General features: G+C 43.4%; 1 protein-coding gene and 1 long non-coding RNA gene across 4 annotated transcripts in view; both read left to right on the plus strand.

The window, feature by feature from the left end:
- Nucleotides 1-16,149, plus strand: part of LOC6734433 (homeodomain-interacting protein kinase 2) — a 49,482-nt gene that overhangs the window by 26,892 nt on the left and 6,441 nt on the right. For 2 of the 3 annotated variants that reach the window (XM_039293437.2, XM_044922892.1), the window contains exons 3-8: nt 12,898-13,187; nt 13,249-13,569; nt 13,632-14,383; nt 14,449-15,042; nt 15,109-15,332; nt 15,454-15,921. In XM_039293437.2, the coding sequence (XP_039149371.1) occupies nt 12,898-13,187; nt 13,249-13,569; nt 13,632-14,383; nt 14,449-15,042; nt 15,109-15,332; nt 15,454-15,921 (2,649 nt within the window). Of the gene's footprint in view, nt 1-12,703; nt 12,822-12,897; nt 13,188-13,248; nt 13,570-13,631; nt 14,384-14,448; nt 15,043-15,108; nt 15,333-15,453; nt 15,922-16,149 lie in introns of those variants that run through there. The other variant, XM_039293438.2, reaches the window with a different exon arrangement.
- On the plus strand, nt 3,851-5,918 carry LOC120284760. The gene is made up of 2 exons (XR_005543985.2): nt 3,851-4,612; nt 4,688-5,918. It is a non-coding gene; the product is annotated as an uncharacterized LOC120284760 (long non-coding RNA).

The raw sequence follows: 16,149 nt of genomic DNA on the forward strand, positions 1-16,149 counted from the left end.
TTTTGGTGGAAAGGTCCGAAATGGCTAGCAGACCCAAAAGAACTTTGGCCTCGGCAGCAGTCTGTAGAAGAACCTGTCTTAATAAATACGGTATTAAATGACAAAATAGATGATCCTATTTACGAATTAATAGAAAGGTATTCCAGTATAGAAAAACTTATACGTATAATAGCATACATAAATAGATTCGTGCAGATGAAAACAAGAAATAAAGCCTATTCATCAATTATTTCAGTAAAGGAGATAAGAATAGCGGAAACAGTTGTTATTAAGAAACAACAAGAATACCAGTTTAGGCAAGAGATAAAGTGCCTTAAAATCAAAAAGGAAATCAAGACAAATAATAAAATATTGTCATTGAATCCATTTTTGGACAAGGATGGGGTTCTAAGAGTTGGAGGAAGATTGCAAAATTCCAATGCAGAATTTAATGTTAAACATCCAATCATTTTAGAAAAATGCCACCTAACAAGCTTATTATTATGTTAAATGTTCAAAAAATCGTGGCCAAAAAACATTTAAAGGATACGTTGCTGTATTCGTTTGCATGGCCACCAAAGCCATACACTTAGAAATGGTAAGCGATCTAACTTCAGACGCATTTTTAGCAGCACTCAGAAGATTTATTGCTAGACGGGGAAAATGTTCCAATATCTATTCAGACAACGGAACAAATTTTGTAGGAGCTGCAAGAAAATTAGATCAAGAGTTATTTAATGCAATACAAGAAAATATAACGATTGCAGCGCAGCTTGAAAAGGACAGGATTGATTGGCATTTTATTCCCCCGGCAGGACCTCACTTCGGAGGTATTTGGGAAGCTGGAGTTAAGTCAATGAAATACCATTTAAAGCGTATAATCGGCGACACTATTTTGACTTACGAAGAAATGTCAACTCTTTTATGTCAAATAGAAGCATGCTTAAATTCAAGGCCATTATACACTATAGTTAGTGAGAAGGACCAACAAGAAGTTTTAACACCAGGTCATTTTTTAATTGGAAGACCACCTTTAGAAATAGTCGAACCAATGGAAGATGAAAAAATCGGAAATTTGGATAGGTGGAGACTTATCCAAAAAATGAAGAAAGATTTCTGGGTTAAGTGGAAAAGTGAATATTTGCATACGCTCCAGCAAAGGAATAAATGGAAAAAGGAAATTCCTAATATAGAAGAAGGGCAAATAGTTTTATTAAAGGATGAGAATTGTCATCCTGCAAGATGGCCTTTAGGAAAGGTGGAAAAGGTGCATAAGGGGAATGATGATAAGGTCCGAGTGGCTAAAGTAAAGATGCAGGAAGGATATATCACTAGACCCATTACTAAAATTTGTCCCTTGGAAGGAATAAAGTCTGTTGACAAAAAAGAGGCTGACCAAGAGCCAAAAAGACGAACTAGAGCGACATCGGGAATGTCCAAGATCGGAATCATTATGGCAATGTTGTTGTTTGTGTTAAGTTGTCAAGTTTCTAGCGCATTACCTAAAGATATAGCACCAAGATATTCTATAGACAAAATAAATAAAACCTCAGCAATATATCTAGACCCGCTAGGAGATGTTGAGATTGTGAGTACTTCTTGGAATTTGGTTATCTATTATAAAATGGATCCATAATTTAAAATGTTAACAAAGGGTAATGCGCTTATACAAAGTATGAGGAAAGTTTGCGAAAGACTTCATAGCTTTGAAGAGCAATGTAGTCTAGTCTTAGATAATATGCAAAGTCAGTTATCGGAACTTGAAGAAAACAATAAATTGTTTATGATACAGTCTAGATCTAGAAGCAAGCGTGCTCCTTTCGAATTTATGGGTTCCTTGTATCATATTTTATTTGGTATAATGGATGAAGATGATAGAGAGCAATTAGAAGAAAATATGAAGAATTTGTTAGATAACCAGAATAACCTTGATAAACTAATTCAAAAACAAACATCTGTGGTTGATTCAACTTCTAATCTATTAAAGAGAACAACAGAAGATGTTAACTCCAATTTTAGAAGTATGCAAATAAGAATTGAGAACATGACAGAAGTTCTTAAAGAAAATTATTATGTTTATAAGGAATCAATAAAATTCTTTATGATTACGAAACAGCTACACTCATTGATTGAAGAAGGCGAAAAAATTCAAGCAGGCATTATAAGCCTGTTGATTGATATTAATCACGGTAGGCTAAATACAAATATTCTCAGGCCAAATCAGCTTAAAAAAGAAATTGCCAAAATTCAGCAGAGTCTTTCGGAGAACCTAGTAATTCCAGGAAAACGGTCAGGTACGGAACTTAAGGAGGTGTATACACTGTTAACAGCCAGGGGTTTATTCATCGACGATAAATTGATCATTAGTGCAAAAGTGCCTCTGTTTAGCAGGCATCCATCCAAATTGTTCAGGCTTATTCCGGTGCCAATTCGAAATGAAGATCGGATAATAATGGTGCATACAACGTCCGAATATTTAATTTATAATTTTGAGATAGATTCCTATCACATAATGACGGAAGCCACATTAAATCAATGTCAGAAATGGCAATTAAATAAGAGAATATGCAAAGGAAGTTGGCCCTGGAATTCAGCGAATGATAATGCATGTGAGATTCAGCCTCTAAAGCCAGATAAAGCGGCGAACTGCATCTATAAAACAGTAGTCGACTCTAAAAGTTACTGGGTAGAGTTAGAAAAGAAAAGTAGTTGGTTGTTTAAGGTTCCTGAGAATTCAAAAGTCCGTCTGCAATGTACTGGCTCTCAAATTGAATTGTTTGATTTGCCTCAGCAAGGAGTTTTAAGCATTGCGCCATATTGCACGGCAAGAACCGACGATAAAATTCTAGTTGCCCACCATAACATTCAGTCCGAAAGTGAAGAATTATTATCAACACCTTATATAGGAGAAGTTAGTGAAGTGCCGAAGATTATTTGGGATCCGCTGAAACTATCAATATTAAATCATACTGAGGAATTTGAACGATTGAATAATGAAATTAAATTTATGAAAGAGAACCATCAAAAATTGAAAGATTTACATTTCCATCATATTTCCGGACATGCTGGATTAATTATTGCTTTAATACTAATGATAGTATTAATAATATATTTCATACGGAAATGTGCTGTGCAACAAAGAATGCAAGCAATAACCTTTGCAGGTCCGTTGCCAGTACTATAAATATCAATAGTAAATAAACAATAAAATAATATAACAAATAAAAATATACAGTCCACTATATCGTTGTTTAATAGAAAATGTACTTCTACATAGAAAAAGCAAAATGTTTAAAATAAGTTAATTGAGTACAAATTGTTGAATTAAAAATAATATAAACCATAATTGTAATCCAATAAAATTAAAAGCCAGAAAAACTAGGCCCATTGAAATCTTAGTTGCAAAATAAATGAACATATATCAAATAAATACAGTCCACTGCTGTTATAAATGCAACTAATATACTAATGTACATCTCAGCTTTGCTGGCCCTTTGGCAGAATGTTCACACATGAACACGAATATATTTAAAGACTTACAATTTTGGGCTCCGTTCATATCTTATGTAAATGAATCGAGAGCGATAAATTATATTTAGGATTTTGTTATCTAAGGCGACATGGGTGCATTGCTCAAAAACATGTGCACACTACATGAGTCAGTCACTTGAGATCGTTCCCCGCCTCCTAAAATAGTCCCTTAGTGGGAGACCACAGATAAGGTCCTCGCCGCTCAAGATAGGCAGATGTGCCCGAGCGTGGGACCTCGATAAGGCGGGGACTATTTACTTAGGCCTCTGCGTAGGCCATTTACTTTAAGATGCGATTCTCATGTCACCTAGTTAAACCGAAGATATTTCCAAATAAAATCAGTTTCTTACAAAAACTCAACGAGTAAAGTCTTCTTATTTGGGATTTTACACCCTTCGACTCGTTTTGCCTATGTTGTGTGTTCAATCAAATTGACACGCTTTCCCTTTTTGCTTCATTTCCTTTGGCCGTCTTCTTTTGCAGCCTGTTTGCATTTGCATTTAAATTACATTGGATACCGAAATTTGAAAACGATACGCAGGGTTTTTCTCTCAATTTCGGGTCTGCTGGGAACGCGGATTGTGGGATTGGCTTGAACTTTGCCCAGACCCGATGCAAAAATGTGATACTCTGCATTAACGATCCCCAAGAGCTGGAAATCACAAGGGAGGGAGTATGATACTCGATTTTTTAGGGATTGAGAAAACGGAACAGTATAATTGGCATAATAAAAACATTAATTAAATACATGGCTTAATATTGAAGGGATTGAAGGGGTGCTGGCTTGGTGATTGCTTATCAGAAATTCAAATTTCCCCTTTTCCAGGCGAATAACACAATATTTCTGCCCATATGTGTAGCCCACGAAGTGAACGATTTTAATCAGCGACTGCTGTCCATTTCAGTTGCTGTTTATGTTGTTTTTCCACACTTTATTTTATTTGCGCTGCTTTCATGCGTCAAAATATTTTCCAGTTTTAGTAGCTGTTGTTGCCCCCGTGCTGTAGACTGTGTGTAGTGTCGTTGTTCCAGTTCTCCCGATGATGATCATTATGATGAAGACTTGTTAGACTTGACGCACGGCCGAAAGAGAGGGAGAACGGTGGGCGAAAGAGACGGACTGAGGCCTGCCTGGTTAGCTGATGCTATTTTTATTTGGTTGCTGTTGTTTTTGCAGTTCTTGTCGCGTCTCGAGGCGACTTCACCCCTCCATAGAATCTGGCACGGACTTCTCCGCCTCTCCACCCTCTCCACCACAACCCATATCACTCCACTTTCCAGTGCACCCGCGTTTGACCCCAATTGAAGTTAACTCCGCTTGGCTGGGCGCTACTCAAAGTGTCTGTTACGAAAATACCCTGCAATGTGGAGTGCACGTTCTTATCGGTACATAATCAATTTACAGAGTTCATCCACTTTTAAATCTATATTTACCATTAAAGAGATCCATCATATTTAAAACCAAAGTTAAGTTAGATTAACAAATCTAGATATTCAATGTACTAGAACATTTATGGCACAATTACAAAGTTGATATAGTTTTACAGAAATATGAATAATTTTAAAATAATATTTTGTCTTGGTTGGTGTTGAAAATAAATTAATGATTCTTGAATTATTTGACGGTTCAAATTAATGGCGACCATACATTAGAAAATCAACATCTGCGATCAGTTTTATTCTTTTTGAACCTGCCAATGTTCTCTGTGCCGCACAGTCATGGCTATTTCTTCTCGATTCTTTTTGTCCCAAAGTTGTTTTCCAAGTGAAAAAACCACCCACCGCCCGCCCACTTGTACCAGCACACCTGAAGAGTTAGGCGGCCACGCCCACTTCCGTCGGCTGTCGTCTCACGCCCCTGCGCCCTCTTGTCATCGCATTGTGCAACACTCTTGCGTCTCTCTCTGCGATTCTCAGTCGGGTTACTTTAGGTCATTGCAGCTGGCGTTACGCTTCTAATGCTCGCTTGAAGGACGTCGAGTCGACGTCGACTGCGACTGCGACTGCGACTGCGAGAGTTATGTGCCCCGATGTTTATACTTTTGTTGTAGTTGTCATTCTATAGCCAGACTAAAGAAAAAAAAAATAAAAACCAAGCGACCTTTAAGCGGTCGTCAACATTTTGTTTACTTCAACACAAAGTCGTTTCGCTAGTCTAGCCACAAGGAAAAACGCAAACAAAACTGAGAAAAAATTTTGAATTTCTAATTACAATGGGTTCTATCAGATAAACAAGGAATGCGAGGAATGCGGGACTTGGGGTGATAAGAGCCGCTTGCGGGAAATGTTTCCAGGGGTTAGATGAAAGAACTTGATAAAAGATTGCATACAGTTGGCTTAGGCCTTCTAAGAGGCTCTTTACAATTTTCACAAAGACTAGGGTTATATTAATTATATTTTCATAAACTTCTATTGAATGCCTACACATATACAAACCTATATTGGTTTAAAATTCAAATGTTTAGTGTTTCGTTGTCTTACAATTTTAGTTTCGAAACCATTCAGATAAAATAATGATTCTGCATTTCTTTCATTACATAGCCTCCCATTCATCGTCCAATTTCAAGTTTCTGTGCAATTTGCCAATTTCAATTCGGTTCATTTCGAATGGTTGATCTTAATCTGCGAAGAGCAAAACTTTCACCCGATGAAAAGTGGACGGCGAACAAATTTCCCTTTAATTTTGTATTATTTTGTTGGTTTGTTTCGGTTTTGTGTCGGGTATTTTCGGTTTCTTTTGCCATGAATTGCGTTTAATTTGAAATGATTTTGTTGCTATTGCCGCTGTCGACTTGTCAACTGCATGCAACATTTAACCGAAAAGCAGCGAAAAGCAACCGAAAAAGCGATCAAAAAGTGGATCGTTACGAGGGGGGTTTTCTGGGTGGGTGGGGGAAGAAGGGGGAGGTATAGTGGGTGGAGGTGGAGGTAAACGCCACCCGCCATCGTATCTGTTGCTCAGTCAGCATCCACAAGCTTTCGCGGACCAAATGAAATCCACTTGCGATCCACAAGCAATGTGTGGGCAAAGCGTTCTACACTCGCGGCCAAGAGAATAGTATCGAAACAAAAACATGAAAACTAAACAAAAAACCTATCGAGGCCGTTATTTTCATGGTATTTCCAGACCTTTAGCACAGCAATTATTCAAGAAATGTTTAATTTATACAGTAACTACGCCACTGTATTTGTCGATCGTGTTGTGGGTGCCGGCTTTTACCTAACTTTTCATTTTGCCGCTCTAGCTGCGCCGAGCAATAGCCTGGAAAACTCTCAGAAACCATGCTGCCGTAGATCCGCGCAATTTAAATTGAAATTGCAATGGAAATTTTATTGCTATTGCTGCTTGTGCTGTCTGTTTGGCAGATCCGCAAAGCGGCACCAAAAAAAAGGAGTACAACAAAGCTCTTTAAAGGCCATTTTGTGTTATTGTGTTTGCTGTAATTGAATCTTGTTTGTTGGTTGCATTGTTGTGGCTCCGCGGCAATAATGGCAATATTCGAAAGAAACCCGACTCGAGCATTAACCAATGGCAGTGTCAGCTTGAGCTTTCCACGCAGAGAAAATATCTCGTAAATATCTTGCAAATTAATATTGAGCAGCATTGGTTTCACAGTCCAGACCCGCTTTATCATTCAGCTTTGTTTCTATTTATTTTCTTATGAAATAGCATTTCAGCACTGAGCTGCCCGCATTTTCTTGCTGTGCACCGAGAGAAATAGCGATATCGAATGGAAAGGGGGGAACGATCGTTGGGGATTTGTTGTTGCTGGGCGCTGGCTTTATTGGCGTCATTGCAGTGGACTGCGCTGCCTCAGTCGACGTCTTGAATGCAATCAAGTGTGCAATGCAATTACACAAATGGAAAAGCAACAACAGCAACGGCAGCTGTAGGAAAAACTTAAACAATTAAAGCAACAACAATTGCAGTAACTTCAGCATTATTCAGCACGTTGTTGTTGCTTACTCTGGATACCCCTGGAAATTCGCCTGGAAGTCGGGCAGTTTCGAATGTTGTTAATTACAGAAACTATTCTTGTTGTACATTCAAAAGAGACTTTTATAGAATAACTAATTTGAAGCAAATGTGCCCAATTAGAATGTAACAAGTTCACTTATGAGAAATTCTTATATGGCCAAGGGCTTCGTGGAAATATCCTGCAATCAAGGGTATTTCTAGATTCGTTATCGCCATTGTGGCCTCGGCTTTTGGCCATATTGTTGCCAAGCTGCAAAAGCACACAAATCAAAACGAGACGAAATGAGGGGGATTATAACACACATATACATACATATATAAACGTGGCAACTCTTATTTTGCGCTGCCAACTCGAAGCAAGAAATTCACTGAAGCGTTGTTGTTGCCGCCGTTGGTGCATTTGATTTATTGCATTTTCCATTTGGCTAAGCGTGGAAAATGCGAAAATACGAACTTCCGATTGCCATTTGGAAAATATGTAAATGGCGTTCCTCGGCAACATGTTGCATGCAGCACCCGTTGTTGCCGGGCCATCGATTCAATCATCATTAGCCAACGATGCCATGTCCAGCTGGAGCTAACGATGCATTTTGGATTGACTCGAGAACCCGTCTAACTTGGTGGATAGTCGCTAACTGAGATACAAAATCGATTTGGTGGGAGAACCTGAAACCATTGCGCTGATTAAAAGTGGGCAGAAGCTTAGCGAACGAGTTGATCACATACTAATGACTTTTTAGTATATCTTTACACCGATCGGGGGATCTATTAATATGAAACGAAGCTTTTTGAGCGCCTCTCCTTTATCTCTTGTTTTTTGTACATCTCTTGCCTGAAGTTGTGAAAGTACCCATGTGATTTTTTCTGCTTCGTTTTTTAGAAAGGCGACAGTTTGTTTCCATGCCCCGCTTCTTCGTGCAGCAGCAACATGTCTCTGCAATTTGTTGCACGAGTGCCATATCGGACATTATCTGAAATTTTAAAGATCGTCGCCGCTTCTTTCCTGCTCCTTTTCCCTGGGATAACTTGTCTTCTGATTGTGGTTGGGAACATCACAGTGGTTTGGGTGGGTGGAAAGGGGGCTAGTGGCGGGTGAAGTATGCAAATGAGTGCAAGATTGCCATCGGGTGTTAAATATGCAACACAGGCCATGAAATATGCAACGCCAGCAGCAGCAGCAAAGTCAGATACATAATCAGAAGAATCAGCAACAGTAAGTGCACAAATACATAAAGCAGCAATAGCCATAAATGCAACGTCTCTAGCACGAAAGTGCGGCACCATCAGGAACACCTATGTATGGAAAACAAGCTGCAACATCAGTGAAAACACTTCAAGCAAACAAAGCTGTGTCTATGCAACATAAGTCCCATGAGCGGCAGCAGTAGTATAACCCACATCTATGAAAAACGCAGGAGCAGCAACGGCAGTAATAAAATTAGAAGGAAAAGAAGCAACACAAGCAGATCCATCGACTATCGGACATGTGGCATGTAGCCCGCAGCAACATTGACAACAGCAGCAACATACATAACAATTGATGGCCAGAAGAAGCTGCAGCAGAAGAATCACGAAGCTTCTGGGTAATTGCTCTGCCTTCCACGTCTCTTTCTTCTCGGGTTTCAACGTCGACTTTCTCCGTTGTTCTTGCACGTTCTGCCTGCTCCCATTTCACACTGATTGCAGGGGGGTGAAAGGGGGGAAAAGGTGGAAAGGGGGCGGAGAGGTCGCCGGCAACTTTGTTGGCCGAGCAATTGTCGCTGCTGCTGCTGCTGTTTTTCTGCTGCTTTTGGAACTTGTTTTTGTTCGTGTCTGTAGGTTCATTTTTTGTAGGTGCCACCTATGTTGTTGTTGTTGCTGCTGCTGCTGGCTTCGTCAGGTGCGTTGACAAGTGGAAATGCTTGCCCGTGCATTGCTCTCATTGCAGCGACAAATATTTATACTACCATCCCCGCCAGCCGCCCACTTTTCGCCCAAACGCCCATCCCAGCCACCCCGAAAGCCCCTCGTCGTGATTGCGATACACTGAAAAAGAAATTATAGTGTTACAGCAATGTGATTTCATGGCGGCCACCTTGATTCCCGGTTTTCTATATCATATCGTGATAATGCATATTCATTATAATGCGGTTAAAGTTTGCAATCATATACATTAGTTGGCTACAACTTGTTTGGTAGCTTCTAAGTGGCAGTTACAACATTTCAGTAACACTTTTTGGCTATTTGAGCAAACTCTATTTTAAACGTAAAATAAGAAATGTTATCAGGTGTTTTTATTGATTTCAGTGTAAGCTTCTCCCGGTTCTTGTCCTCGTTTTTTCCGATCCGCCACTGCACTTCTTCCCCGTTCCTTGTTCATTGTTTGCGTCGATTAATCAGCGCATTTAATATGCGGCAAACGCACTGCAACAGCAGCAACAACAACATCAAAATCCACATCAACGGCAACCATATAGGAGGAGCTATAGATCCCAAGCACGAAGCTATAGCTAAAGCCGGAGTTCAGACAAGTTGGGTCCAAGCCAACTAACCTGTTGCTTTCACAGTGTTTTCCCCTCGCACCTCTGTTTTTTTTTTTTTGTATTTAGCCCGTTTGCTGCCTTCCCTCTTTTTCATTTAGCGCCTTTCCGCTTCCGTTTTGTAAATAATTTATTTTGAATTTCTCGATGGTATATAATTATGCTCGTTTTTCGCTTTGTTCGACTTCCGCTGCAAGGTTTTTGGCTGCATTTTAACAAAAGCACATAAACCAAAGTGGTGAATTTGCATTTTCGTTTTGAAATCATACATATGGAGCCAAAAACCAACGCGGCGTGTAAAGTCACACAGCCAAAGAATTCTCGAAACTTTCTCCAAAACTCGAAAATGTATAACTATAATAGCTCCCGAACATCGGACTTATTCCCCTCGAGTTAGCTTATAATTGCTAACTAGCTTTCTGTAGTTGTGCTTATGTGATTACTGCAATTACCACAAAAATCTATGAAGAGAAACCTTTGTGATGCCAAGTCGACTCAGAACCCAAACCAATATCACATCCAGTCCCACAGTCCCGTGGCGTTTATCAGTTTTCTGCTTAAAAACCGCAATGAACTCGTTGAGCGATCAACCATTAACCGATAACAAACATCAGCGATAGTGGTAACAGGGAATGATTGGGGCAGCAAGGGGTTAACTTCGTATAACTAAAGAAAAAACCCAAGAAAACCTTGGGGAATTCTACATCCCAAAAGAAGTGGAAAGGGTCTTATAAGTTGTATATGTGGATATTTTGCAAAAATATATTTAGCATCGACATTCTAATGTATAATGGTAGTTTGGAATATTTGTTTTTTTTACAGTTCGTCCAATCACGATATTTCTTTGAATAAGCGAATCCAATTCAATTTGGATCCCCAAGAGCAGATCGCTTGCATCGGGGGCAAACGCCCCCGCAAATCATTCGATACGACGCCCCCTTTTAGGTTCATGCACCCTGCTCCCCCACCTCCACCCCCATTTACAGTTGGCTGAATCTTTTATGCAACAGACACAGAAATTGGAAAAGCTGAGGAGGGGCAACTAAAACACAAATACGAGTGGAAACCGCAGGCAGCGCAGATTCGTTTTGTTTGCTAAAACTGCGTCACGTTGCAAGTTTGCCTCCCCCTTCCCCTAATCCTCCACCGCATCTCTAAATTTCAGCTACTGCTGCCGAGATTTGCGTAAACAAATCGGTTTTATTATATTTTTTCTCTTTTTCCGGCGCTGCTGCGTTGTGTAACCCGAGGGACAAATGATGTCAAAGCACTGGCAAACTTTTGAGCTGAATGTGCACTTGCAAGGAAAATGTTGTTAATTTTCAGACCATAAAACATGAACTAGCAATTTATTTTAATGAACATATAAATATGTTACTTCATACTTTTCTACAACTGTTAAAAGAACCTTAATTAATACTTTCATGTTGAGTATTAATTGGATACTATAGCGTTTTCTGCGAGTGTTTCCATATAACTTGTTGCTGGTGGCAGGATGATGCAGCCACTGCTGTTGCCACGTGAGCGTTGTGCAAGAAGTCCTTGCCAGGAGCAGAACTGGTCCACGAGAGAGAGCAATCGAACTGGTGGGCTGGCTGGGAGGATAGAGGCGGCAGAGGAGGCTTGGAAACTGGGCAACCTTCGATTTGACCTTCGCTGCCTCCGCCGGCGACTTTTGCCTTCGCGGTGACCTCCATTGGCTGCCTGCCTGCCTTTCCATTTCAATTTCGGTTTCAACTGGTGTTCAAGTTTTTTCTCTTTGCTACGTTTTGCATAATTTATTGCATTTATTTCATTTCATATTATTTTCATTTCATTTACTGCTGGCGCCGCCTCAAGTTTCGCCATAAATTTCCCACCGCACGTCTCAGTTTTCATCGCGTGTGTCCTTAATTTTAGCATTGATTGCCGCTCACTCCTCGCCGATGTCCAGTTAGCATTTCCAAACTGACCACGCCCACGTGACCCTTCTACCAGGAAGCCCAGTCAACCAGCCGCAGCCGTTCCTTTCCTGGTGTATATAATTGCCCGGAGTGCGTGGGTGAGGGTCCTCCTTTCGCCTTTCGCTCCTTTGACGCCCTGCGCTCCCATTCATATCAAATGTCCTTTGACGTAAATTAATTAGGTTATGTGAATACGTGAAGAAGTAGCAATCGATGTTGGGACGTTGCTATAGACCTGCCTAGTTAACTGCTTCTATTTTTAGTTGCCTAACTACGGAAAAGTCGACTGAAATGGATGGCATGGAATTCAACATGTGTTGGCCATAATGATGTTACGCCATCGCTTCCACGTTCCTTAAGAATTAAAGTATTTAATGAGATGTTTTATTTTAAAATAAGTTCAGCTGATTTGAAGCGGCAGCATTATATAGCTTTCGAAAGCATCATGACTTCTGCAATTGCGTTCATAAAGCCATAATATCACTTCCTTGTCATCTACATGTCAACCTCCACTCCCTGTCCACCCATTCACTTAGTCATCTTCATCATTGTTGGCCAATTCCCATGTTTTCCTTTTTTCGGCGCTTTCTTCGCCGCTTTGTTGGGGGCGTTGACAAGTCGCAAATGCTGATGAGAGTGCACTGCACAGATACAAATTCTATAGGCCATATAGCCATATATGAGTGGGTCTCGGGCTGAATGCGAAGGTAGAACTGCGTTCAGTTGCATTTTATCGGCTAGATTGCGAGGTAGCGAAATTGCCTGAAACCGAAAGGTGGCGACAGGAAATTTTCCTTGACAAAGAAGCGGAAGAAAGACGTATACAAAGAACAATGATCTCCTTAGTCATAAGAAGACTTTTTAGAAAAGGTGGAAAATAAGCTTGAGTCGTGTGATTCCAAATGAATTTCAAACTAATACACGTTGTTTCTTTCGAATCTTTTAGATTGTGATTGCGGCTGCGTCGATTCATATAACTCCAGCCACGGCCCGCCAGTGCAGCAGGACTCTTCAGCAGCAGCGGGAGCAGGATCTGGGGGATCGAAAGCGGGATCAGGACCAGGACCAGACGGAATCGGGCCCATCAGCAGCCTCAAAACGGCGCACACAAAGGTCGCCACCTCGGGGGGTCATGCCAATACGCAGCCCCCCAGCAAAAGGTCGAGCAGTGGAGCGGATGGCGACTACCAGCTGGTGCAGCACGAGGTGCTATATTCCCTATCGGCGGAGTATGAGGTGGGTTCTGGTTTATATCTGGTTTTTCTTTGGATACTAAGAGTCGCTTGCCCGTTTGCAGGTCCTAGAGTTCTTGGGCCGCGGCACCTTTGGCCAGGTGGTCAAGTGCTGGAAGCGCGGCACCTCCGAGATCGTGGCCATCAAGATCCTGAAGAACCATCCTTCGTATGCGCGGCAGGGCCAGATCGAAGTCTCGATCCTTTCGCGCCTCAGCCAGGAGAATGCCGACGAGTTCAATTTTGTGCGGGCCTTTGAGTGCTTTCAGCACAAGAACCACACCTGCCTGGTCTTTGAGATGCTGGAGCAGAACCTGTACGATTTCCTCAAGCAGAACAAGTTCTCGCCGCTGCCGCTCAAGTACATAAGGCCCATTCTGGAGCAGGTGAGTCACAATTACTAAAAGCCACAGGAAGTCCTCGACTAATTCTGTACTTCGTACCTCAGGTATTGACTGCCCTGTTGAAGCTGAAACAACTGGGTCTGATCCATGCCGACCTGAAGCCCGAGAACATCATGCTGGTGGACCCAGTGCGTCAGCCCTACCGTGTCAAGGTGATCGACTTTGGTAGCGCCTCTCACGTGAGCAAAACGGTGTGCAACACGTATCTGCAGTCGCGCTACTATCGTGCTCCCGAGATCATCCTGGGCCTGCCCTTCTGTGAGGCGATCGATATGTGGTCACTGGGCTGCGTGGTGGCAGAGCTCTTCCTCGGGTGGCCGCTCTATCCGGGCAGCTCGGAGTTCGACCAGATCCGCTACATCTCGCAGACACAGGGACTGCCCACAGAGCACATGCTGAACAGTGCCTCGAAAACCTCCAAGTTCTTCTACCGCGACGTGGACTCGACGTATCCCTTTTGGCGCCTGAAGACCACCGAGGAACATGAGGCGGAGACCAACACGAAGAGCAAGGAGGCGCGCAAGTACATCTTCAACTGTCTTGATGACATTGGGCAGGTCAATGTGCCCACTGATTTGGAGGGCGGTCAGTTGCTGGCAGAGAAGACGGACAGGCGGGAGTTTATCGATCTGCTTAAGCGCATGCTGACCATTGACCAAGAGCGGCGACTCACGCCAGCAGAAGCGTTGAACCACTCGTTTACACGGTTGACCCATCTGGTTGACTATGTCTACTGCAACAATGTCAAGGCATCCGTGCAGATGATGGAGGTGTGCCGCCGAGGCGATTTCCACACGTAAGTAGTGAAGCTACCCAGCACATTATTCTCTAAAATTAACCGAATGCCTTAATCTCTCACAGAGTGCAGCCCGCGTCGACGCTGGTGACCAATTTTGTACCCTCAAGCACGGAGAACATGACGTTCACGATCAACAACCAGTTGACCAGCCAGGTGCAGCGCCTTGTGCGCGATGGGCGTCCTCTGGCTTACGAGGGACTCTACCAGATCTACAACGGACGCAGTGTGGCCCGACAGTATCCGCAGACGCGGACTGATAGCTTCCAGCACCAGCTGGTTTCGAACATCCTGTGCCCGCCCTCGTACCAGACGATGCCCAGTCCCACTAAACATGTGGTTGTGGGCAGCGCCACCATGCAGCCACCGTTGCAGGTGCCGCCGCAGCAGTACGTTAATGTGCCCGTACCGGTTTCCATGGTGGAGCCAACATCTGGTCAGAGAATGCTCCTAACGAACCGTGTGCAGGCCAGCGGAGTAGCCTGGCCACAAACTGGAAGGCAGATGGCCTTGGTGCCGTCGTGGCCCCAGCAGGCGCCCGCCCACTCGCTCATCGTGGACTCGACGCCTCTTTTTAATGTGGAGGAGATCTATCCCAAGCACCACCTCAACTTGCCACGCAACGATCTCAAGAAGGAGTCGCCGGCTCATCATATTGCGTGAGTGTTAACTTGTAACGCCTTGAAGAAACCCCATCCTCATGTTCCACTTAAATTTTTGTTTAGCAAGGGGAACTCTTATCGCGTGCCGCGCCACGAGAAGAAGGAGCACCAGCAGTTGTCGCCGGTGAAGAAGCGGGTGAAGGAAAGCTCGCCGCCCCACCAGCAGCGGTACCAGCGCGCAGCACACGTTTCGCCCCAGTACCACGCGCACCACAACTGCAACTACGGGAATGGCTACAGCGCCAGTGCCGGATCGGTGGTGGCCTCCTCGGCTGCCTCCGCTAGCAGTGAGTCCAGATGCAATATAATTACTTCTCAGACCATTCTCATTTTGATTTGAAACTATTGAAAAATTAATGGAAAATAATGCATGATATCCACTAATTTGATATTTTCCCTCTCCTTCAGACATTGTGAATGGAAGCTCGTCGAGTTCGCACCATCATCACGTCCCCGTCGCCCATGCCCAGCCCTACAGTAGCTCCTCAGGTCACCACATTGTAAGCAACTGCAACGCCAACGGAGGAGCCGGAGGAGCAGTGGTTTACCAACAGCCACCGGCTCATGCCCACCAGCAGCATGGGCAGCAGCCGCACCCGCAGAGTTCGCAGCATCCGCAGCACGTGAAGCAGCCGACGATAACCATCCACGACACGCCCTCGCCCACGGCTGTGATAACGATCTCGGACAGCGAGGACGAGGGCGGAGAGGCTGGAGGAGCTCAGATGCCGGTGCTGAAGCAACGGGCGCATGCCCAGTCGCAGACCAGCGGTAGTCTGCTTCAGCACGCACCAAGCTCCTCCTGCAGCCGGAGCAGCGCCCACCAGCAGCCGCATCCACATCCTCAGCAGCAACAGCAGCAGCAGATTAACTATGGTAATGCTCAGACTCAGAATCAGAATCCGAACCAACTGGGAAGCAACAGCGGCAAGGGTAGCCAGCATAGCAGTAGCCATAGCAGTAACAGTAGCCACAGTAGCAGTAGTCACCACAACCACCACCACCCTCATCATCTGAATCCGTCTCATCATCTGAATCCGCCTCATCAGCCAGCGAGTGGAAGTGGAATAGGAACGGGAGCGGGATCGGCAGCGGGATCGCAGC

Source organism: Drosophila simulans, chromosome 3L, assembly GCF_016746395.2.
Source record: "Drosophila simulans strain w501 chromosome 3L, Prin_Dsim_3.1, whole genome shotgun sequence".
In the NCBI taxonomy this organism is placed as follows: Eukaryota; Metazoa; Arthropoda; class Insecta; order Diptera; family Drosophilidae; genus Drosophila; species Drosophila simulans.